At 43.5% G+C, this 26127-nt stretch overlaps 1 protein-coding gene across 12 annotated transcripts in view; it reads right to left on the bottom strand.

Moving 5' to 3' along the window:
• The window catches only part of PHACTR1 (phosphatase and actin regulator 1), a 426275-nt gene that overhangs the window by 158562 nt on the left and 241586 nt on the right, over positions 1–26127 (bottom strand). For 11 of the 12 annotated variants that reach the window (XR_005594204.1, XM_039525218.1, XM_039525220.1 and 8 more), the window contains one exon: positions 10515–10679. Coding sequence is in view for 11 of the 12 variants with exons in the window: in XM_039525218.1 (XP_039381152.1) it covers positions 10515–10679 (165 nt within the window). In the remaining variant the exon portion in view is untranslated. Of the gene's footprint in view, positions 1–10514; positions 10680–23074; positions 23151–26127 lie in introns of those variants that run through there. The other variant, XM_039525222.1, reaches the window with a different exon arrangement.

Here is a 26127-nt window from a genome sequence, read left to right as displayed (position 1 = left end):
GGCCCTGCTGTTTAAATGTGTTATTGATTTTAGAGAACTACACCTGCCAAATTAAAACTCAAAGACAATCTCAGACCCCAGTCCTGCAATCGGAGCTGCATGTGTGCATCCAATTGCAGAATCAGAGCTTAACCATGCAAGGCCATGTTCCAATCAGGTACGAAGTACCTGCCACTCTATGAAGAAATATAGAAGTAGTTAATAAGGTTTAGCTGTCACTGATCTATTTTGCAATTGCTCTTTTCTAAAGTACATCCTGTAAATACCAGGCTACTCAAATACATTTAACAAAAGGTTTAAATTGTGTCAGTGTATACAAATCAATGCAAACCGTTATGAATCTTAACTGCAACTGTCTCTATTGCTCTTTAAATACATACCGCATTATGGTCCCATTACAATCATTACTTGGTTTTAGTACGGTATTGCCAACTCTAAAGTTCAAATATTACAAGTCAGGCCTCAAATAGATCAGATTGCCCTGAAAATAGCTAGATTAAAAAAAAAAAAGTTGGGGTCCTTTTTTATCTGCCTTCTGATTTCTAAGCCTTTAAGATGCACTTGCTTCACATTTTCAAGCTATTTTTCCTGAAATAGCAAGGGTTGTTTTTCTTTTTTTTTAAAGCTGAAATTTTCACCTAATCACTTGATTCCATAAGCTGGAGCTTTAAGGGGAAAAAAAAACACTAAATATTGAGAGACTTGTGATAAAATTGCCAGAGTTAGTGAAACACTATTTTAGTTCCACAGTACCCCAATATTATCATCACTGACTTCAATGGGAGCAGGATTGGGACTCGGATCAATAGCAGAACTCGGAAGAGAACCCAATATGCTTGTCTTTTCATTTCCTGCTCTAATCACTGCACTTCTGTTTAGTTTCCAAATTAAGTCCTGAACTAACAAGGTGCAGATTTCACTGAATTTGGCCCTTAGAGTCCACCCCTAATTTCCAGTTAAAGCAGATATGTGATATGATCATATTCTGCACCTTTTCTGCTTTGTAGCTCTTAGACTAAGATTCCTAAGAAGAGAGACAAATTCTCACCTCTGTGCATTACTATACATCAGGCTAAGTCTGATTCTTATTCATCTTCTGATTTTCCATTTTAAACCCTTCTTTACAAATTGATTCTCTTTCTTGCAACAATTTAGTATACAATACAGCCATCCATCCACCCACCCACAGAGGTTTGCAATCCTCCACTCCACAGACTTAGACTGACCCAATGGAGCTATTTCTTTGTCTAGGTCAGGGGCGGGCAAACTCTTTGGCCTGAGGACCACATCAAGTTTTGGAAATTGTATGGTGGGCCGGTTAGGGGAGGCTGTGCCTCCCCAAACAGCCAGGCATGGCCCAGCTCTGCCCTGCTCCCTATCCAACCCTCCCTGCTTCTGCTGTCCGGGTGGAGCTAGCCATGCCACCGTGCAGCACAGAGCACTGGGTCAGGCCGGGCTCGGCAGCTGCGCTGCCCCAGAAGCTCACAGCCCCGCCACCGAGAGCATTGTGCCGGTGGTGCAGTGAGCTGAGGCTGTGGGGGAGGAGGAAGAGCAGGGGAAGGGCTGGAGGCCGGCCTCTCAGGCCAGGAACTCAGGGGCTGGGCAGGAGGGTACCACAGGCCGTAGTTTGCCCACCTCTGGTCTAGGTTAATCATATTTACAGGTCACATTTGTCATAGGATTATAATTCACATTCACAATATTTTACTCATTTGGCATTTTTACCATGATTCTAAGATAGCCAAATACTGGGCAGCCACTCTAATAATTAAAAGAACCTATGAGACTTGAGTCACTGAACTATGTGCTCACAATACTATGACAAGTAGCAGAAGTAAAATATGGGTCAGCCATGCAGCAGGTCACTGATACAATAGCACTCAATCAATATACTGCCACTCCAGCCTGAGGGATTCTTGCTTTATTTATCCCACTGTTGGAAATGCTGGTTGAGTTGGATCCCCAACAGAAATAAAACGCCTTCACCATCAATACTTAGTGAAGACACCTAACAGCTTTCCCTTGTAGAGGTTAACCTATTGTTCCATTCAAATGACACTGTAATATTTATACTTTGTTGCTCTGAATCTCAAGTGCCAAATTCAACTCTAGTGTAATTCCAAGAAAGTCAATGGAGTTACACTGGGGATATATGTTTCCTACAGTAAACTCTGTAATACTAAGGACTGAAGCTTGCCTGCATTCCAAGGGACCCAGCTATTTATTATTAATACACACAACTGTGAATATTAGAAATTGTTCACTGCATGAGCTCACCAAAAGTAGAACTGTTGATAAGCATCCTTTAGGTAAAGCGAAAAGGTGGCCAATGGGCCAGGTATCCAGCCCTATATCTGGCATTTGGGCTGCACTCTGGACACCTGTGCTTTGGAATCATGCAGTGTTCTTCTTTCCTGTTACATAGTGATGCCCCCCATGACTCCATTTTACGTTAGAATGATCTCGTTATTTTTCTCCACCTCTATACAAGGACAGAAAAAACCACTAAGAGCACAAATGGAGGCCAATAGCGTACGAAGAATGGTCATTAGTTTCCACAGGTCAGATGCAATCTAAAATAAAAATAAACCTAAGTGTGTTCTGTCATTAAACAAAGACACCCGAAAAGGGCTAGTCTTCAAGAACCAGTCTGTTTTGAGGCTGGTTGTCCATTCATGTATCACTGTGATAGCAGCTAATGCTAGAGAACAGATTATTACACAAGAGGATCAGCTTTTTCAGACAGGCACTCTTGTTCCGTCTCCCCAAAACTAGAGATTTCATTATTACTAATTTTGTTGGTGAAACATTTCTTGACACATCTGGCTAATGATGTTCCCTAACCCTCATAAAAAGAAGAGGATTAAGATATTAATAGTGCATTTCACTGCAAGTCTTCTTCACGCCTTGAAACACGTATTGTAAATCCTCTCTCTAATAGATTGATTGTATTACATTATTTTTTGCAGGAATACATTATTGCAGAGTTATGCTGCAGTATTACTGTTTGGGGTGGCTTCATCATATAATTTTCACAGCAGCTGGAAGTGTAATTAGCATAAAAACCAAATGGCCTCATTAAACATTCCTTTCTTGTAAGACGGGATACATTTAAGGGCCCTTTTCACAAATGTCCCATTAAAGCAATATGTAGTGCTGGCAAGGGGGTTAGTACAGTCTCAAAAAGCCTTTTGACTCCAGCTAGGCAAAGCCTGCTTCTTAAAGCCAAGAAATATATTATGTAGCAGATTTCAAGAAGGCTCAAAGATGCTGCTATAGAGTGGAATAAACATCCATTTTCTTCAGAAACGCCCCTATGGCAATTCATTCATAAAAATAGACAAATGCTACAATTGTCCTCAGTGTGAAAGTCATAGCTGTATCCAGGGGTGGCTCTATGTTTTTTGCCGCGCCAAGCACGGCAGCCAGGCAGCCTTTGGCGGCGTTTCTACAGGAGGTCTGCCCCGGTCCCACGGATTCGGCGGCGGTTCTGTGGGAGGTCCGCCAGTCCCGCGCCTTCAACGTACCCGCCATCAAATTACCGCCAAAACCGTGGGACCGGCGGATCTCCCGCAGAAACGCTGACAAAGGCGGCCTGACAGCCGCCCTCACAGCGACCGGCAGGGCGCCCCCCACGGCTTGCCGTGCCAGGCACACGCTTGCTGTGCTGGTGCCTGGAGCCGCCCCTGGCTGTATCTTCTGTACACGATTTAGAACTTTTATGATTTTTAGTCCATTTGAAATGCCAAATTTAAAAATGATACATAACATGTAACTCCCAAACCACAGAAAATAGAGATGGAAAAGGCCTAGTACATCATCTTGTACCTGTATTGTGAAGCAGGATAATTTACTGCAGTACATTTTTGGATGCTAGTCTGTTTGCTTGGTTGAAAATGGTCTTTGATTTTAAAGTCTCCATGGAACTTGGGTCCAACAGGAGTAAACAGGTGAGAGATCCACGGTCTGTCCTTATTCACTCCCATAAAAACAATGGGTAAAATTTTCAAGAGTGGATTCTTAAAAAACAAACAAACAAACAAAATAACTAACCAGTTTTTTGGTTATGGTCTAATTTTCAAAAGGTGCTGAGCACTTGCAACTGCCAGTGCCATCAGGTGAAATTGTGTGGGTGCTTAACATCTCTGAAAATCAGTTCCGTCACCTAGCACCCAAAAATGGAGGCACCCAAAATTAAAGGCCACTTTTGAAAATCTGGGCCTTTTCATCCAATGCCTTTGCTTTCTACATCCCTGGAAAGACTGAAAAAGATCTTGGGTTTCTCTATCCACATTTTAGTTCTAACACTCCACACAATTCTGACTGCAGAATCAGGGGTATCTTGGCTGCGTATCACCTGGCTTCAAATATGTTAGCAGAATGTTTTGTACAGACTCTTAAAACGATTAATCAAGAGTGAGGACAGACCCGTTAAACACTGCATTGCACGCTTTTTTCATCACACACATTAGCCTACACTGCAGAGGAAACTTCAGCAGAATAACTTCTTAAATGCCAATTAAGAATTACATTTAATTTGATTAGATCAGATTTAAGCAAAATAATTAGATGAGAAAGAGTACAGAGTAAGAAACCCACAAAATAACAATGCTTGGTTTTTATGCCAAGGCCACGAGGTACTGGTTTGAAATTACAGGGAAGGAAGGAAGGAAGGGAAACAATATTATAATTAAAATATTAGTACAAATGTCATATGTGTTTGAAGTATATGGAGAAATGATGAAGAAACATATTGGCCAGTTGTTTTAAGATGAAATTTCAGGGAAAGAGAATGGAACCATATAGCTGATTAAAACTAGGACTGTTATCTTTGTTAACTAGCACAGTGATAGCAGTGCAAATATTATTGTCCAAACTGAATCTGCAGAGGAAGCAAAGAAGGAACTTAAGGAGTAAGCATCAACTTTCTCACAGACACTCTTAGAATTGTAGCCTTTCACAAGACTACATTTATCATTTTACAAATGGCACTGTGGGATGAGATCTGTCAGAACCATGGCAATACTGTCTAGTTACTAGTTAAAGACTGGAAGATACTGAAATGCAGAGTTCAAAAGATTAGCCAGTTGCAGAGGGGTCTGGTTAGAGGTAACCAACTACTGGGATAAAGTGAGCTTGATATAGCATATAAACAATGGTCCCTCTCACTGGGCTGACTTTATTATCCAATTAAAGCCTTTACATTTAACTTAATGTACATGTTAAATTAAAAGACACATTGGCCAATTGAATTTTGGGAGACAACTTAAATAATCCAACTGACTTGAATCATATTTTGTAGAAGAATTTTTTTCTGGTCTGGAAGACTAAATGCCAAGTTTCAACAAATGGAAAAAAATAGCAAGTGATCATTTAAATAAAGACTGTATCAAAATGGCCCCCTTGTGTGGATGCAAATTAAGGTAGCAACAGGCACAATCCAGCAGAGGAACTTTGTCAGAGGGGATAAGATTCATTGTTGGCTTCTTTTGCCATGAGTAAGGATTGATTCTGTCATGGTGGTCACAGATTCCATGACTTCCTCCGCTTCAGACTGCTGCAGCAGTAGGGCTGAAGCACCTGTAAGTCTCCACTCAGGAGTGCAGGAGCAGTGGCTCCCTGGGGGAATGGGGCAGCTGCCTGGGGACCAGCGCAGGAGCAGCAGCCCCCGGGGGCTGGAGGTCAGCCCCCAGCAGGACTCCCACAGTTAATCCCCCCACAGGGTATTTTTTTTTTTTAATTTAAGAGTCAAGGACAGGCTTCCATGAATTTTTGTTTATTGCCCTTGACCTGTCTATGACTTTTAGTAAAAATATCTGACAAAATCTTAACTTTAGCCATCAGTTAGACTGCTTCTTATAAGTTAAAAGAAACAGCCCAAACAAGTGTTACAAGTTTGCCATTTAGAATTTTATTATGTTCCCAGCAGGGCCGACGGGGGGGAGGGGCAGAGGGGAAGCTGGTACAAATTACCAGGGCCCGGCGGTCCGTAAGGGGGCCTGGGGCCCAGCTTCGTCGGCCCTGTTTAGCCAGTCCACCCTTGTTGGGGGGCCTGAAAATTTTTTTTCACCAGGGCCCGAACCCGCTCTCGGCAGCCCTGGTTCCCAGCTATGACTGCCAACTGTATCCAACTGCTGACTGCTGCTAAAGGCCTTCACCCCTCATGGTAATTAAGGTTATAATGCTTTCTGGAGAAGATAAAGTTTAAACCATTTATTAAAAGCTTCATTTTATTTTTTAAAACTTTTATTTGTGCTGTAGTTTAAGTGTGGCCGAGTCTAATTTCATGTTATAACTTTCTAGTATGGCGCTGCTATAAATATTTATGTTCCAGCCTGGTAACAGTGTCTGTCAAAGAAATTCCAGTAGAAATTTCTACTGTAAAGGGTTTTATATCCCAGCTGTTGAAAATAATTGCTCTGGAAAGAATTACACTTTTTCCCCCTATAACTTGCTGTATGTTGTTTTGAAAATCCCCTCAGCACTGTTTATTTTAAAACATGAGGTGCACACAAATCAAATCCCATAGTCATAGATTTCAAGGCCAGATGGGACCATTGTGATAATTTAATTTGACTTTCTGTATAACACAGGGCATAGAACTTCCCAAAATAATTCCTACAACAGACCTTTTAGGGAAAAAAATTGTCAGTGATGGAGAATCCATCACAACTCCTGGTAAATTGTTCCAATGATTAATTACACTCACTTTTAAAAAGTTATGCCTTATTTCCAGTCTGAATTTGTCTAACTTCAATCTCCAGCCATTGAATTACATCACACTGTTCTCTGCTAGACTGAAGAGCCCATTTTTAAATATTTGTTCCCCATGTAGATACTTATGAACCTTAATCAAGTCACCCTTAACCTTCTCTTAGTTAAACTAAATAGACAGAGCTCCTGGAGTCAATAATAATGTGTGTTTTCTAATCCTTCAATCATTCTCATTGCTCTTCTGTAAACCCTCTCCAATTTATCACAACCTTTGAACCGTGGACACCGGAATGGGAAATGTATTCCAGTAATCGGAGCACCAGTGCCAAATTCAGAGGTAAAATAACCTCTCTATTTATAGTCCAGATTCCCCTGTTAATGCATCCAAGGATTGGCCATAGTGTTGCACTGGGAGCTCATGTTCATCAGATTACTCACTATGACTCCCAAATCTTTTCAGAATCACTACTTCCCAGGATAGAATCCCCCATCCTATCAGTATAGCCTACATTCTTTGTTCCTAGATGTATAGACTCATAGACTTTAAGGTCAGAAGGGACCATTATGATCATCTAGTCTGACCTCCTGCACAAAGCAGGCCACAGAATCTTACCCATCCACTTCTATAACAAACCCCTAACCTATGTCTGAGTTATTGAAGTCTTCAAATTGTGGTTTGAAGACCTCAAGCTGCAGAGAATCCTATATGTTATAACTTTCTAGTATGGCTCTGCTATAAATATTTATGTTCTAGCCTGGTAACAGTGTCTGTCAAAGAAATTCCAGTAGAAATTTCTACTGTAAAGGATTTTATATCCCAGCTCTCTCTCTCTCTCTCTCCTATATGTTCACATTTAGCCATATTAAAACATGTATGGTTTGCTTGAGCCCAGCTAGCCAGATTGCTTTATACCAGTGACTGATCTTCTGCATTATTTATCACTCCCCCAATTTTTGTATCATCTGCAAATGTGTATGTCATCCGAACTCCTGATCTGGATCCAGCGCTTGATCAAAGAGCATGTTTGGGCCAATCTAATATTTACGCTTACAACAATGAATAATTTTAAAATGTGTTCTCTTTCACATTCACTTTAAACTATAGGAAGTGCAAGGATGCCCATGGATGGGTTACCTGCAGGGAAAGAACCCTAGGCCTCTAGATCAAAAAACATGAGCCTCTACTGCAGGGGTCGGCAACCTTTCAGAAGTGGTGTGCCGAGTCTTCATTTATTCACTCTAATTTAAGGTTTTGCCAGTAATACATTTTAACGTTTTTAGAAGGTCTCTTTCTATAAGTCTATAATATATAACTAAACTATTGTTGTATAAAGTAAATAAGGTTTTTAAGATGTTTAAGAAGCTTCATTTAAAATTAAATAAAAATGCAGAGCCCCCCGGAATGGTGGCCAGGACCCGGGCAGCGTGAGTGCCACTGAAAATCAGCTTGGCGTGCCATAGGTTGCCTAGCCCTGCTCTACCGCTTAGCTAAAGGACCAGGTACATTAGCACAGAGGCAGTAGCAAATTCATAAACTGCTGCGTATGGTCCAGTCACTGAGAGGAGACAAACAGCCACATTGTGTGGGCAGGGATTACAGAAACACACAAACCCGCTTCACCTTCGATTCCCGGAGATACCTTAGCAATGAAGATAGAGACCATGAAATGATAAGCACCACAAGGTGAATATTGGTGTATTGAGATACGCCATGTGTAAGAAACATATAACTCAAGCTAGGGCTTCTCTAATTATTTAATCCTATCATGAATCAGTTAACAAAACCTTTTCTTTCTAAATAAAGTAACTTTTCTTTATTGTGCTTTTAAATATATTTTGAGGGATCTCTGCTCTCTGGCTGGGAATTCTTTGGCATGGAGTTTTAAATCTAAATAATTAAAATATAGGTATAAGTGATTAGCCTTGGGCACCTCCAACAGAGCCAAATCTTAGTCCTTAAAAATCAGTCCTTTCCTAGGCAAAACTTCCTTTAACCTCATTGGAAGCTAGAGCTGAGTAAGGGGACTTAAGGATTTGGTCCATAACAATCTATCACCAACTTGGAGACTGAAAACATTGGAATCTATTGCTGCAGCTAGAAGAGGCAGAGTAAGATATCTTTTTATAATTAGTGATTTTGTGAAAAGCTGGAGTGGATTCCCCTAGGAGATTAATTGCTTTTTTTTAAAGTCACATTTATCAATGCACCAGAGACAGATAACCTGTTATAATAGGAAGTTGCTTACTGGCTCTCATTATGCCATTTCAAGCGTTTGTCTTTTGATTTACCATAAAAATTAAAGGGATCACCCTTGTGAGATTCAAGGCATCAGACACTAGATCAGTCTCTCTTATCATCATCAATGGAGACTTAACGTGTGATGGCTTTCCTATTATGTATCGTCCTTTATTCTACAAAAAAATGAGAGGGAAATATATAAAATTTTTACTGTGTTTTTATTTTCTGTGTGGTTACTAAAATGTTTTAGTAATTGGGTTTCAAAAGAGCTATGAGAGTCTCACAGAAATTGTGCTACAGAGAACTACAGTGATGACTGATAGAACATGAAGGGCAGGCCATTTGTTTTGCAAAATCATGTCACTTTGACAACTGTCAAGCTCCCTCCCCCCCCAAAAAAAAGATAGTCACTCAGAGCAACACAGCCACTTATTCCAATTCGTCTCTGCCTGTCTGACAGGCAGAAGTTGTAAAGCCATGTAGCTGAAGAGTGGTTTTAGGCGCTCACCCTGCAAACCCTAACTTGTCCTATTACTTCATACTCATGTGAGAATTACCTCTTAATTAAATACTGCTTGTTGGTGAGTAAGGACCACTGACACAAGTAAGGGCCTGCAGGATCAGAGTGCACAGTTAAGTCCTGTCTACACTATAAACTTTCACCGTATTGTAGACAGGGGAGGGGTCAAGTGTGAGATATCCAGAATCACTGTTGGCATCTCAAAGTGTGAGATCCATAGTATTCTGTTTCTGAGTCTATCTTCATAAAGAGGTCTGAGGTGAAAATTCTTATTTTGCCACAGCCATCTCAAAATCATCGTAGGGGCAGTAGGGAGAAGGTTCATAGATACAAAATGGAGAAGGGTCTTAGTTCAAATCCAGATCCACACTTCCTCAAAGTTAGTGTTTGGATCTGAGGTATTGGCTCAGCCCTCTCTGAGATACGAAAACATGCTTTTGCAATTTTCAATACCTTTTTATAAAAATGTCCAAGAGTAGGAATCTGAGAATGGCTCAAGAAGGGATACTGGTCATTCCAGTCCAGTGGAATTAAGAATTTGTTATTATATCAGTTATATAAAAGTAAATTGTCTTAACTGCTTTTTCCCGGTTATTATTTTAATTATTCATTATCTGTAAAAACGTTTACAACATTTGAAAGTAACTGCATTCTCCCCTGATGTTCTCTCTTGATTTTACCAGTTACTCTGACCTCTCTCCCTCTATGTTTCTCATAGAACAGAAGCCAACATGACTTCATTTGGTTTACTTCTTTTTCTGAGCTTCACTAATATCAGAGGTTGCGTACCCAGCTCTGGCAAGTTTTGGCACCTCAAAATTGTTTCATTGTTTTTTAATGCATCACACAAAAGTGGGATTTTAAAAAAAATGCCCAGCAAAAAAGTGATACATCTTTTTAGAATTTGGAGGACATTTCCAACAAAGTTATAATATTTTTAAGTTGATCACTATTTGTGCCTACATTACTTATTAATGACTCTGTACTGTTTTGAGCCCATTTGAACAATTTAAAAACAGTCAACCAACGCATGTTTATTACCTGCAGAAGTGTGTTTGAACTTTTCACTCTTCTTCTTCCTCCATTTCCATGGCTTGAAAATCCTTCCTATATTGGCAAACTTACTTCTTCGCCTGATTGGAGGAGTGTGGGTGCCTGGTACTAGAGAGTCTGAACGCATTGCAGCCAGTCTTTCCACTTCGTCAGCTATTTTTCCCCAAGAGGAGGAAGAGGAGGAGAAGAAAAAGAAGGATGTGTTAATAACATCGTGTAGAATCGCACAGATGGTCAACGTTTTCATGGTTACGGATAGCAGTCAAATAATGTGACAAAGGTTTTGTTTATTTAAAACTTTAAATGGAATCCAAGCCCTGTTACAAACGTCAATATTAATAATATTATTAACAAATTAATCGGAGGAGATGCTTTGGTTCTGGGTAATCCATCACCCAGCCAGTGTTGGCGAAGGAGCTTGAGAGAGATTTTTCTCCAGGGAGACTACAAAAGCACTGATTATTTTTGGTGGTGTTTCCATTCACAGTTTTGATGTTTATCAGGGACAGAGAGAAAGAGAGGAGCAAAGGAACAACACATTACTGTTTTAAGAGAAATATTGCAGCTCTTTACCACAATGTATGTGAAAGATTATTTGATAAGTAGTAAGGACTAAAAATTCCTTGGGGGCCATTACTGCCTCAGTTAACATCTCATTCTTTTCCCCTCCCATGCCTTTCTTTCAACCAAGGAACACTGGAAATCTGATAGCGTTCAAGCTTATCAACATCTGGCATCACAGTGATTATGAGTATGTTCTGAAATTTCTTTCCTTTAAACACAGAAGCTTTTGCAGTGAATTTCCTAGCATGGTCACAATTTGCATTGAGTTTGTTATGTTAAAGTATTTCTAATGCAGATTTTCAGAAGTTGAATAGTTGCAACAAGTAATCTTTATGTTGGTCAAAACTTAAAATATATATCTATCTAAACTGCACCCACAACACATGCAAGTGAGTGCAAGAGTCAACAGTGCGTGCAGCATTATACTGGTTTTGGTGCAAGATGATTAATCATATTTGCAAATTTTGGGGATTTTTTCATGCATAGTGATCTGTAGGGGACACTTTTACAGGCAAAACTTTATGCTGGTATTTTTTACAAATTAATACATTTGTGATCAAATTATCAATATTTCACAAAAATTAGAGATGGATCTGAACCACATAGATCAGATCTAAACCTCCCCAAAATTTAAGGGCATTTGATTCAGGCTCCTTTTAAAATAAAATAAGCCAAGCAGAATAAACTGCAATCAAATGTGCTTTCCCAATATGAAAGGTGAAGTAACGGTTTCCCATCCTTCTGCCATTTTGCTCCTCTGCATCCCACTATGTTCCCCCAAGGTCTATAGTGCCTCAGTGGAAAGAGCAAAGCTTGGTCTCTCTCTCCATTTATGCTTTATAAAATACAGCCAAAGACCTGGATTTATGTCTCCCAGTCTAACTATAATTCCCATTAGCAGTTTTAAAAAGACAAAAAACAGTAGAATTATTCAGTATCAACAAACTAAGAGCCAACCCAGGTTCTACAATCTGGCTGAGCTCTGCTCAGCACAGGGTGGGTGGAGGAGAAGATGGCTTCACAATTCCTTTATTCCCATGACTCTGGTATCTGCAGCCAAGTGCCTCAATTGCCGTTTAGAGCAACTCAGTCCAATCCGTCTTTACCCCATCCAAACGGCTCCCAATCCCAGTCTGTTTGCTCAGCCAGTGACAGTTTCCTCCCACCCACCCTGCTCCACATCAAATCTAAGTTTTCCCTCATCCCCACTAACACTTGACCCTCCCCATTTCCCCCCGACTCTGTGTCCCAATCTATTTCCAACACTGCTGACCCTCTTTCCCCCCTCTTTACCACCCAGTCCAGCTCTTGTCCCCTTCTTCATACAAGTAAGGCTGTTTTCTCCTCCATGCTGCTGGGGTATCAGTGGGGAATGGGGGACAGGGAGTAATTGAGAGGACAGGAGACAAGTTCCCTGCTGTCAGTTCCTGTGTGTGGTGCCACCACAATCCCCTGCATCTGGGAGCAGCAGTTGTAGGCAAAGTCCTGCTCAGCCCCTGAAGCCCTGGGCTGGAGCACACTCAGTTGCTCTGTAGGGATGGTACACATGCAGTCCAAGTCAGCAGGTAGGAGTTGTGAGGGGATGGAGCATGCTCAGTGCTGACAGAATCTCTGTAGATTTTAGCTGTCAAATTCTAATAATAATGTAACAATTCTAATAGTATTTTTTTTCTAAAATCTTCTTCCTAGAAATGCCTGAATGGCTTTTGTTTAAAACTTTCCTAAGGGTGTGATGGGGGGAGGGAGGGAAGAAAAAGGGAAGATTCAGCCGGAGGCAGACAGTCATCATGGAAAATTTCAGCCCAAATGGTTTAAATCTGGCAAAGTTATAAGCAATTGGAAACAGAGAGTCTTGTAATAAAAGCAACCTTAAGTACAGGTGGTGCTGCCTATATACACAGACTGCCCACCTAGATATTTTGAAGGATATGGTAGGTGGGGAGCTATTTTTCCTTTTTGAAATATACAGAACAAGTTTCCTTTTAGCTACAAACACAGCTTGTTTTTCTACCCTAATTAACTGAATCAGTCTTCGGGCGGGGGGGGGGGGATTTAAATTACAGGAAAAAATAGCTCACAAACTTGAACTACTTTCCAAGACTCCCAAAATAGTTTGAAAGTTTCAAATTCCATGACACTTTCTAATCTCCAGCTCTGTCTGCATTTCTACAATGTTTTTCTACTGAAGCACATAAGTTTAATCAATTTATTGTGAAAAAAATAAGTCACTGATTCTTTAAAAAAAAAATCTCATCGAGTATAAAATGTGGCACATCTGTTAAAATATGTTCCTCATTACACCACTGAGCTATTATAACAAAAGCTCAAGTGGGGGAAAAAAAATGGAGTTAGGCGTATGTTTCACTGCGCTTTGCTGAAGAAGCGGAAAAGCAGAAAAGCGCAGGCTGGAGGAGCACAGTAATCTACTTTGGAGTAGGTGGGGGTGCTTATGAGAACATTTGCTTTGCCATAAAGGCAGAGAAAGAAAGGTAGCCTGGTTAAGGCATGTGGCTCTTCACAGGATGGCACACAGAGCTGACTGCCTAGAGAAATGCTCAGTGTGATGTGCTGCCAGATACAAAGCCTGGGGATTGCTGAATCAAGGCTAGACATTGCATGGTTGTGCAGAGCAAATCCGTGAGAGGAACAAAGAAGAAACCAGAAAACTCCTTATACCCTCTAACTTCACTGGAAGTTGCTCTGTTTTGAAGAACAAAATGGTTTTCACTTTCCATTCAAGAAATCATGAATCAAAGGAAACCCTCCTGCACCCTTTTTTTTTTTTTTTAAAGTGCCTGGGGCTAAGGCACATCTAACCGACCATGCCCTGACTCAATGTTTTCCACTGCTGTTGCTTTTAAGAGCTTCTACTAAAGAGATGGGCAGGTCTCTGGACACCACTGTGATACTTGACTGGAAATTGTGCAGAGTATAAAAGCATTCTGCTGAACCAACTGGGAAGGACACCGTGAGGCTTCTTATTCAGCCTGACTTTCACAATGAAAACACACAGCTGTGTGACAAACAAAACTGCAAATGAACTCAAAATAAATCCCTCCAACCCACCTCCCCCCACTCTCCTGGGCTCCTCAATGAGCCACAATTACTGCTACAAATCATTCTTGATTACTAAATTGCACCAGAGTTGCAGTACTCCCTCTTTGTAAGACTGCTCTAATTTGGGGCATCACTGAGGCCATGGCTAGTCCTGTTTGAATTGATATCCATTATAGATCTCCTCTCTTCACAATACACCGCCTCTTTATAAGTTACAAAATGTGCTTTTCTCCCCTTAAGAACACTTCCTCTTTTAGGGCCAATTCCTAAGGGTCTATACGCAAGCAAATCTCTCACTGAAGTCAAAGGGAAATTACCCAAGTAAAGATTGGGTCCATAAAGAACTAGAAATTGTCAGAGTGTCAAAACCATTTCCATATTTTGATTTTCTTTCATTGAATTTCAGTATCTTGTCTCATGCAGAACTGTGTTCCAGGAGTCCTGCTGTGCATCCCATCAGCCGGGAGCTCTTCTCCTCCATCCTTTCCAAATAAACATTGGCCTGAACTAATGCAAGTAACAGCACTTCTCTCTCTCTCTCTCTCTCTTTTTTTAAAAAAAAAAAAGTCTACTTCACATTTCATGAAATATACTTCCAAATGTACTAGCAACTCAAATATCATGATCACTGTAGAGGAATGACTGAATTAGAACCATATACACTACAATCTTCCTAAAAAAAGAGTAAAGATAAAAGAGAGTAAAAGCCATACTTCACTCCCGTTTTCTGGTGTCTCTTTTGCTTCAATTAGCCATGTTCCCGCTGCCTTTTTGGCTTCTCATGATTGACTAGCTGTGGGCTTTAACACCCACTAATGACAGCAGGCTTTGTAGGCGGTTTTCACACTCTTCCTGTTCCCAAAGAAGGTGGTGCTTTCAAGACTGTAAACTAATCCAGACTTACATATTTATTGCCTTTGGGAGAGAAAAGCAGGTCAGTGCTTACCAGTTTGCTATACTGATACTGTTAAACTGCTATGTGTTTTGGGGCCTTTCATCACAGTATTGCAATTTTGTCCTTTGACTGGTACAACAAATCCAAGATGATGTTTATAACCATCACCATAATGATAAATACTCAGCACGTACAAGTGGTGTTCACCTTATATTCCAGGAATGTAAAGCACACAATACTGTTGGTGAATGGGACACCACATGAACTGAAATACACATACGTTTGACAGATAGGCTCTTCCTGAACAAATGGAAAGACACTGCGAGATTTCAACATGACTTGAAACTAGGGCAGGAGGATGACCCACTTCCCACTCATCATCTTCCTCCTCACTAATGCCTTGCAGGAGAAATGACAAGACTAAATAAAAATAACAGTTACTTACCTTTCTGTAACTGTTGTTCTTTGAGATGTGTTGCTCATATTTATTTCAGTTAGGTTTGTGCACGCACCGCGTGCACAGAAGTCGGAAACTTTTACCCTAGCAGCTGCCTGTCGGGCTGGCTGGGGAGCCCCCTGGAGTGGCGCCGACATGGCGTTCTATACAAGACCCTGCCGGCCCGACCCCACTACAGTTCTTTCTTGCCAGCTACTCCAACAGAGGGGAAGGTTGGCGGGGGGAAATGGAATAGATATGAGCAACACATCTCGAAGAACAACAGTTACAAAAAGGTAAGTAACCATTTTTTCTTCTTCGAGTGATTGCTCATATCAATTCCAGTTAGGTGACTCCCAAGCCTTACCTTGGAGGTGGGGTCGGAGTCAAGGAACCGCAGATTGAAGAATTGCTCTGCCAAAGGCCGCATCATCCCGAGAGTGCTGAACGATGGCATAGTGGGACGTGAAAGTGTGCACCAAGGCCCACGTGGCAGTCCTGCAGATTTCCTGGAGGGGAACGTGTGCCAGAAAGGTAGCTGACGATGCCTGAGCTCTCGTGGAGTGAGCCGCGACAGCAGGCGGAGGGACATTTGCCAAGTTGTAGCAAGTATGAATACACCTGGTGATCCACAAAGATATTAGCTGAGAGGAAACCGGAGTGCCTTTCATCTGCTCCACGATGGTGATAAATAACTGGGTTGTTTTACGGAAGGGCTTTGTTCAGTCTATAAAGGCGGCGAATGCCCCTCTAAACATCCAGAGAATGGAGGTGCTGTTCACGAAGATCAGCATGAGGTTTTGGGTAGAAAATCGGCAGGAAGATATCCTGATTCACATGGAAACGGGACACCACTTTTGGCAGAAAAGCTGGGTGAGGTCTTAGTTGAACTTTATCTTTATGAAAAATGGTATAGGGCGGTTCACACATGAGAGCCTGTAGTTTGGACACCCGTCATGCGGAAGTGATGGCCACTAGGAACGCAACTTTCCAGGAGAGATAGAGGAGTGAGCAGGAGGCCAGCGGCTTGAAACGGGGGCCCATAAGGCAGGAGAGGACCAAGTTAAGGTCCCAAGCAGGCACGGGCGGCTTTATTGGAGGGTGGATTTTTTCCAAGCCTTTGAGGAAATGCCTCATGACCGGATGCGCAAACAGCGCGCGCCCAGCCGCACCTGAGGGAACGCAGAAATGGCTGCAAGGTGAACGTTAAAGGATCCAAAGGCTAGGTGCTGGTCCTTCAAGAACTTCAGGTAGTCCAAGATGCAAGGGATTGAAGCCTGGAGTGGGGGCACCTGCTGCTGAACACACCAGCAGGAAAACCTCTTCCACTTAGCCTCGTAGGTAAGCCTAGTCGACGGCTTGCAACTTTCCAGGAGCACCCACCTTACCAAGTCTGAACAGGCATGTTCAGCCTGGCTCAGCCACGGATCCTCCAGGCTGTGAGGTGGAGCGACTGAAGGTCCAGGTGTAGGAGACAACCGTGGTTCTGTGAGATGAGGTCGGGGCTGAGAGGTAGGCGTAGGGGAGCTCGAATTGACAGGTCAAGCAGGACCAGGTACCAACACTGGTGCGGCCAGGCAGGGGCCACCAGTATGACATCTGCCTTGTCCCGGCGGACCTTGAGGAGCACTTTGTGGACCGCGGGAATGGTGGGAAGGTGTAAAGCAGTTGGTCCGACCACGTGATCAGGAAGGTGTCCACTATCAAGCCCGGGCTGTGACCCCGGAAGGAGAGAAGGCTGGGCACTTCCTGTTGGTCCACGAAGCGAACAAGTCGACTTGGGAAAACCCCCAGATGTGGAAAAACCAGAGTGAATGATGTCCGAGTGGATCAACCATTCGTGTGTGAGGAAACGCCTACTCAAGCTGTCTGACAATACCTTCTGGACACTTGGCAGGTACGAGGCCTCAAGGGTGATGGAGTGGGCTAAACAGAATTCCCACAGAAGGAGGGCTTCTTGGCAGAGCGGCGATGACCGGGCTCCACCTTGTTTGTTCAGATAGAATATGGCCGTGGTGTTGTCCGTTAGGACTACTACGCAGTGGCCTTGTAAGTGAGGAAGGAATGCTTGGCACGCGAGGCGAATTGCCCTGAGCTCTTAGATATTGATGTGTAATGACAGCTTGGTTTTGTGCCATAAGCCCTGCGTTGCCAGGCTCCTGAGGTGGGCCCCCCATCCCAGGGAAAATGCATCTGTAATCAGGGTCAGGGTGGGTTGACGGGGATGGAATGGGACCCCGGCACCCACCATACGGGGATCCAGCCACCAGAGTAGGGAGTCGAGTGTGCGCTTTGGGACTGCGAGCACCATATCTAGACTGTTGTGGCCAGTCGATAAGCTGACACCAACCACGTCTGTAAAGGCCTGAGTCGTAACCTGGCACCACGTAGGTACAGGACGCCATGTGACCCAGCAACCTGAGACACTGCCTTGCTGTGGTGGTGGGAAACTTGCAGATGCTGGTAATTATGCTTGCTATAGCCAGATGCCGGGCGTCCAGGAGGAAAGCCCTCACTTGGTTTGCGTCCAGGACTCCCCCGATGAACTCTCCTGTTTGAGTAGGGGAGAGGACAGATTTGCTGATGTTCAGCATCATGCCCAAGCGACTGAATGTGTCCATGACCAGTTGTACTTGAGACTGGATTTGTTGGTGAGACCGGCCCCGTATAAGCCAGTCGTTGCGGTATGGGAAGACGTGCACATTGTGTTGGCGAAGAAAAGCTGCCACGACCGCAATGCACTTGATAAAGACGTGAGGGGTTGTGCACAAGCCAAATGGGAGGGCTGTGAACTGATAGTGCACCTTGTTCACCATGAAACAGAGGAAACCTCTGTGAGGTGGAGTAATTGAAATGTGAAAGTACACGTCTTTCATATCGAGGGCGGCATACCAGTCTCCCAGATCGTGAGGGAATAATAGTGGCTAAGGAGACCATGAGGAACTTCAGGTTGACAATGTGCTTGTTGAGCTCCCTGAGGTCCAGAATGTGTCTTAGGCCTCCCCTTTCCCCTGAGGCACTTCCTCCACTGCCCCTACGGCAAGGAGGGATTGTACCTCCTGGGCGAGGAGCTGCTCATGAGAAGGGTCCCTGAAGAGGGATGGGGAAGGAGGGTGGGATGGAGCAGAAGTGAATAGGCTATCCCGTCTGCACCGTGCGGAGGACCCAACGGTCCAATGTAATATGGGACCAGGCATGGTAAAAATGGGATAGACGGTTCAGAAAGGGATAATTGTTCGGGGTGTGAGCTGGTAGTCTGTCCTCGAGCGCACCTTCAAAATGGATGCTTAGGGCCAGGGGGTGGCTTGGATTGTCCTTGACCCTGTCTGGAGGGGGTACATGACGGTCTACGCCGAGAGTACCTACTTCTCCGATGGGAGAAGTCCTGCTTGGGTCTAGGTGGGAAGGGGCGTTGCTGGGTGGTCTGGGGTTTAAATGGCTCTCTTTGGTTAGCTGGGGTATGCATGCCCAAGGATTTAGTAGTGTTTCTTGTGTCCTTTAAGGTATGTAGGCAGGAATCGGTTTGCTCCGCAAACAGGCTCTGACCATCAAAGGGGAGATCTTGGAGGGTGTGGTGCACCTCAGGCGGAAATCCCAAAGACTGGAGCCAGACGTTCCGCCGCATGGTGATGCCGGATGCCAGAGTGCATGCAGCCGTGTCTGCTGCATCGAGGGAACCCTGAAGGGAGGTTCGAGCTACCAAATTTTCCCTCCTCAGCAATGGCCCCCAGTTCCGTACGAGCCTCTGCTGGGAGAAGGTTTTGGAACCTAAGGACCGCAGACCAGGAATTAAAATTTTATCTACTGAGGATCGCCAGCTGGTTTGCGATCCGTAGCGAGAGACCACCAGTAGAATAAGCTTTTCCTCTGAAAAGGTCCAGCCTTTTGGCATCCTTTGATTTGGGATTGGGCCCTTGTTGGCCTTGTCTTTCTTTTATGTTCACTGTGTCCACCACTAGTGAGCATGGGGCGGGGTGGGTGAAAAGGTATTCGTATCCCCTGGTGGGGACAAAGTATTTTCTTTCCACCCCTTTGGCTGTGGGGGGAATGGAGGCCGGGGTTTGCCAGAGAGTTTTGGCATTGGTTTGAATAGTTTTATTCATGAGGAGGGCCACCCTGGAAGGCCCTTCTGGGCCTAAAATGTCCACCATAGGATCCTCCTCCTCCACAACCTCCTCAACTTGGAGGTTCATATTAAAGGCTACGCGCCTAAGCAGTTCTTGTAAGACTCTAAAGTCCATCGGAGGTGGACCAGACATGGACATGCCAGCCACAGCCTCATCAGGGAGGATGAAGATGACTCCACCGGGAGAGCCGGGACGGAGGTGGCTCCTTGGTCAGCTGTGGGTAGCTCTTCCTGGGCGCCTGGGGTAGCCCCTACCACAGGTGCTGACTCCGCAGATTGCTCTGGGTCTGGAGGGGGGCGGCTGAGAGTCGGTGTCTGAGTGTGACGACAGCCAGGCAACTGGGGGGTGAGGGGGATCTGGGCCTGATGATATGCCCAGGGGGTCCAAAATTGCCACTGAGGTTGCCAGTTGGGCGCCAGGGGTCATAACTGAGGCTTCCTGGACCTGACTGGGGAATGTCCGAAACCCCTGAAGCTCTCCCCGATCTGTCGGGAGGGGATTGGGATCGCGACAGCCAAGAAGGAGCGGTGCGCGAATGGAGCAAGGGGGAGCTCTGAGTCCCTTGACAGACGAGGGTCATACGGAGATCGGAGTCATAGAGCTGATCATGACTGTGACCGATGCCGTGTTGGAGAGCGGTGCCACGATGAAGATCGGCAGCATGATGTGCCGGGGAGCGGTGCCATGATGAGGATCGGCAGCGTGATGAGGCTTGGTGATGAGTCGCGGCCCGGTGCCGTGGCGACAACGATGCGGGGATCGGTGCTCCGAACGGCATCGGTCCGAACGGTGCTGCAAGGTTGCCGAACATGACCTGGACCTCGAGCAGGACCATGTTCCAGCAGTTGACAGCGACCTCAAGCGTGAACGGCTCCGAGGATCGGGGCTGCGGGACCAGAGCCCTCTGGCAGCCTCAAAAGGTATCTGGAGTGGAAAGCAATGTAACCTCTTCCACTTGCGCAGTCCCTTGCGCGGGGCTGGCACGAGGAGACCTGGGCCTAGCGGTCTTGTCAGGCTCAGAGGCCTGGTCCAAAGCCTGCTCGGTTGGGGCCGGAGCGACCGCTTCGGGCCTAACAGAGGGTCCTCCCAAGGCTTGTTTCTTTCGAGTGACTGGGGAGAGGGAACGGTGCCAGGGTGGGCATCTCCGGGGCCTGGGAGATCATTGGTCTCGAGGTGGGCGCGGGATCCTCTGCGGTGCCGTGGCCAGTACTGCTGGGGGAGCACTGCGCACCCAGGTGCTCGGTCCCGCGTCTTGAGAGGGATGCAATGCGGACTCCATGAGAAGTTGCTTGAGTCAGATTTCCCTCTCTTTTCTTGTTCGAGGCTTGAATGCCTTACAGATTTTACACTTGTCAGCTTGATGGCCCTCCCCCAGACACCTAAGGCAGGGGTCGTGGGGAATCGCCCGTAGGCATGGGCTTGTTGCAAGAAGTGCAAGGTTTGAAGCCCTGGGACGGCATGCCCCAGAGCCCCGCAGGGCAGTCATTGAATGCAAAACTGCCCTCAACGACTAAACTACATTTAACACAAAGATAACTATCAACAATTAACGAACTACTAAGAGAAAGCTAGAGATTAGTGGAGCACTTGAGAAACAAGAGACCAATGTTCCAACAACTGTCAGGGGTGGTAAGAAGGAACTGAAGTGGGATTGGGCCGGCAGGGTCTTATACAGAACGCCATATTGATGCCACTCCAGGGGGCTCCCCAGCCGGCCCAACAGGTAGCTGCTAGGGAAAGTTTCCAACTTCCATGCACGCAGCACGTGCACACCCCTAACTGGAATTGATATGAGCAATCACTCAAAGAACAGTGTTTCACAAGTATCTGCTGATAATAGTGTTGCCAACTCAGGATTTTAAATCACAAATCTAGCAAAACTTGGTATTCTTCATAAAGTCCCAGATCAAGGGACTAGGTGAGAATCTCAGGTTCTATTAAAAAAAAAAAAAAGAGAGTTTCTAGTCCTCATGGTTATAGAGAAAAACTTGAAAACCCGACTATAATGCTCCCCCAAAGACTAAAAACTAATCAAAAGAACCACAAATGTACTATTTTGTCCCATGATTGTGAAGACAATCTCATGTTATTTTGGGTCATGACTCATGATTTTTCAATACATGAGTTGGCAATATGATGTAGAGGCACCACAGATGCTACACGGCTGGATATGTAGAATAGTCAGGACAAAGAACTGTTTGCAAAACAGTACCCTAGTACTGTAGGTGGATCAGTGAAGCCCAGGAAGGGGGAAAAAAAAAAAAAGAGGACTGAAAACCTTGTATTACATACTTCTGAGTTTTCTGCCTCGTTCAGTACAAAGCCTTTCTGCATGTCTGTTTGCCTCACCCTCTCTGAAAATCAGCTGGATGCTGCGGTGACCTACTTCCAAAGCTTTGGGAGCTGCAAAACATGGATCAATGACCCTCAAAAAATGGTAAGCAGCCCCATTTTTGGTTGGGAGATGTCTAGGTGGGCATCATACCAATTGCTGAGGTAAAGACTATCCCAGATTTCATTTTAAAAATCAATATGGTTGCATCTCTGCATTCAGGTACAGGGAACTACATCATAGCTGATTTTCAGCCATTCAGCTATCAGGTCATGCACACCAACCCCTTCGCATCAAACAGCAGCTTCTTCTTCAGTAACTCCACTAGTACTTTATCTAACCTCATTTATGCAGTTTGCAATGCTGTTGTAGCCATGTTGGTCCCAGGATAGGAGAGAGACAAGGTGGGTGAGGTAATATCTTTTATTGGACCAAGAGAGACAAGCTTTTGAGCTCCATAGAACTCTTCTTCAGGTCCTGACTTTAACTACAGGACCTTAAATACGTGAGAAGAGTAACAACAAAATAATAAAAGTTGTCAATTTGTTTACAAGCTACATCTATCCTCACTTCATTCTTAGGTTCAGTCTCTAACCAATTTCAGCTGCAATTGCTTCTAGCTGTCAAGACTTCTTTTGCATTCTAGATCCAGAATGTTCCAGAACTTAAACTACACACACAGTCAGTTCTTAAAAGCTCCATACACCTCAAAACTCAGTGGCGTTATTGTGAAAGTACACCCCTTTTCAGACTGTCTTCAGAGCATCCAGCCAACATTATAACAACCAGTAACAACCACCATAACTGTTGAAACTTTTTTTGTTCTCTTTACCTGAATTTGATCATTTTAAATCTAATTTCAGATTATCTCATTTTTCCTTATTCTGTAGGAAAGCTGGTCCTTTCCTGCTTTCCTATTAACACCTAGGGTGACCAGATGTCCCAATTTTATAGGGACAGTCCCGATATTTGGGGCTGTCTCTTATATAGGCGCCTATTACCCCCCACCCCCTGTCCCGATTTTTCACACTTGCTGTCTGGTGGCCCTATTAACACCTGATATTTTTGTAGTGTTATCGCCCCTTAATTTCCTTTTCTTCAGGAATTAAGTTCTATTGGTCCTCCGCCTTCTAGTACCTTTATTATTTTCGATGGCCATTTGAACCTTCTTTAAGGCTTTTCAGTGTCCGTTTTACAAGGACAGGCCCAATGCTTCATGCAGTATTCCAAGCACCTGTTTAACAAGACTGGATTATTACCTCATTTGCTTTCTAAGAAATCCTAGTAAAAATATGCTTTAGGATAGCATTTGCCATTTTTGCAATGGCACTGAATTGTGAGTTCATATCCAGTTTATGATCCCTTATAAGGTCCACAGCTTCACTGCTCTGCATTGTAAGTAGCACTTGCTCATTTCTCTGATGATGATGATTTCTCTCTAGGTGTATTACTTTACATTTTATCTGCAAACAGAATCTCATCTCATTTACCCATCTCGATACACCTGTCAGATCACTCTGCAATTCTGATTTTTCCTGCATGGTGTTTATAATCCCTTTCTAAATTTTATATCATCTGTAGGTTTAATCAATGTGGCATATATACATTTTCCTCTTGATTAAGGTATATAATTGAAAACTACAAGTTTAAAGACTGAGCTGTGCAAGACCTCACTTCATACCTCCCCCACCTTTTGAGGTTAAATTTGTTAATAATTAATGGCTGATTGCAACAGGTCAGACAATTTCTTTAAAATCGACACTATGCTGCAGTGGTTTTCATTGATACAAAATCATTCTAATCTCCAAGATTGGTTTTTTATTCATTTGGAATGGTTACTTTACTCACCAAGCCTGTAATGATAAAAAATAAAGAATATTAGGTTTGACTAATCTGAGCTATGCGTTATCCACAATGTGACTTTCACTGCTCAACACATTCTTCACCACTGAAGTGTTTATCACATATAGATTTTCTTCTTATTGGTCACAAAAACCTGCTATTGAAGTTAGATCAAGTATTTGATAATTTTCTAGGGGTAAATTTGTCTAAAGCATCTAAATGAGTTAGGACTTTAAGCCTCATTTTCAAAAGTCATTACAACTTAGGCTCCTAAATCACTATGAATCCCCTTTACCTTTCCTTATCTTTCTTAAGGCCCTTTCATAAAAGCCTCCCCCAGACAAGTAAGCCAACTGACATCAGTAAGACTACTTTGGGGCTCGATTAGCCACAAGAGGAGGAGAGTAAAGATTATCACACCACCACCACCGTGTGCCAGCATTTGGGCTCCCAGATCTTAGGTCCAGGTCCCAGAAGAGAGCTCAGGGGCCTTATGAAAGATGCCATCCCTATGAAGCAAGTGGCAAGACAGGGTGGGAGTAGGTTGAGCCATGACTCCGCCCCCACACATGCCGACCAATGGAGCTGGCTGGTCATGCAGGAGGAACTGAAGGATATGTTGCACCCTGCAAAGAGGTGCCACAAATTACTAACACTGCTACAGCAACCAGGAGGCTCCAGGAGGAATGGGGGATGTCTCTGAAGCATGATGCTTCCCCATGGAATGGTGCCTTCATGTGCAGTCCCTTACTCAAAGCTCTGTTAATGACCCAATTTAGCCCTTTGCACGTAAGCATTGCAGGATCAGACCCTTAGAAAGCACAGAAGCACTTTATTTCTATTACATGCAACCTACAAGTGGAATAGCATCAATGTGCAAAACACACTACTACAGATATATCCCCCAACCCTACTTATCACACTCAATATACCTTATACGCCATGTCCACTCTCATTTCCACACCATACTCTTATCTATGTTCAGCACCATTCAACCAGACGCCCTCCAACACTTCAGAACACATGTAAATACAACCATAGTTTCTGAGACTGAAGGCGAGTGATCCACACAAACAATTATTTTGGTCTTTCTTGATACCTAAGCTATTGGAAAAACAATGTTCATGGCAGCAAGTTCATAACACTATGCAGACTCAGTCACTCTCTCTTAAAATAAATGTTAGCATTTACTTTGCAGTTGCCTATGAGAATAAGGTTCAATCCCACAACATTGAAAACAGCCAAGTAAAATCACACACACATAGGGTTCTCTCTAATCTAGGGCTCTGGTCTTAAATGAAATAGCCACAAGAAGTCACAAGCAAAAGATTTTCATTGGATTTTGAGATCATGTCCCTACATGATGGCAACTCCCATTGATGTAAATGGTGACTGGATCTGTGTAACTGAGGGAGGAATCAAGTCCCATAGCTATAATCTTGGGATAGTATCTCTTGATACTATTAGCTTGTTAGATCAGATGAAGACAAGCCTCACTTTCATTTGAGTCATGCCTTGACTGATCAAAACTGGAGTTCAAGTTCATTAACCATAGTTGAAGTACCCTTTGATGCCCAAGGATGTGGAAGACAGATAACCATAGCTTCCTTTAGGCAAATCTTCAAATGCTTAGCAATGACTTGTTTGGCATGAAAAACAGAATTGGATTCCAAGATCATTCCATTCCTAAAATTTCCTTCAGTCGAGAATGAGGTAATTAATTTTTATCAAATATATTGTTTCTGTGAAAGACCAGTTACCAACTGCATTAAAACCATCATCAGTCAGGTGCTGGTATTAACTAAGTTCTCAGGGTCTGATTCTTCTCTGATAATGATGTAAATTGGGGAGTAATTCCACTGGATTACAATAATGCAAAGCTGGTGTGAGAAGACAATCAGGTCCACAGATAGTGATGATACCTTTGATCAAAAACGTGTTACCATTAATTGTATGTACCGGATTACAACTTCACCATTTATCATAATGATCCAGAAGGGCCAGATTCTGACACACACACATTGAATAATACCTTGTTCTACAAATAGTTTAATTAAAAACTTCTTATAGTGTGTAAAATCTGGCCTTTAATGAATGGACAACTAGCTTTGAATGTTGCCTATTTTGAGATGCTCTGATAAATATCAAAATTGTGAGAGACTTCTTAGGAAACTCTTCGTCAACTAAAAGAAATATCTGACCCCCTTTTGCAGATGCTGTAGGTATGATTATCCAATAATAGTTTTTATAAAAAGGGGCCTTCTACATCACAAATCCTTAAATTATTCAGAAACCAGATGAGACTGTAATGTCAACCAAAAGCTGCAGTGTACAGACAATGCCACGTC

Source organism: Mauremys reevesii, linkage group 2, assembly GCF_016161935.1.
Source record: "Mauremys reevesii isolate NIE-2019 linkage group 2, ASM1616193v1, whole genome shotgun sequence".
NCBI classification, from domain to species: Eukaryota; Metazoa; Chordata; order Testudines; family Geoemydidae; genus Mauremys; species Mauremys reevesii.
Note: the sequence above shows the minus strand (reverse complement) of the source record. Positions and strands in the feature narration are given on the sequence as shown.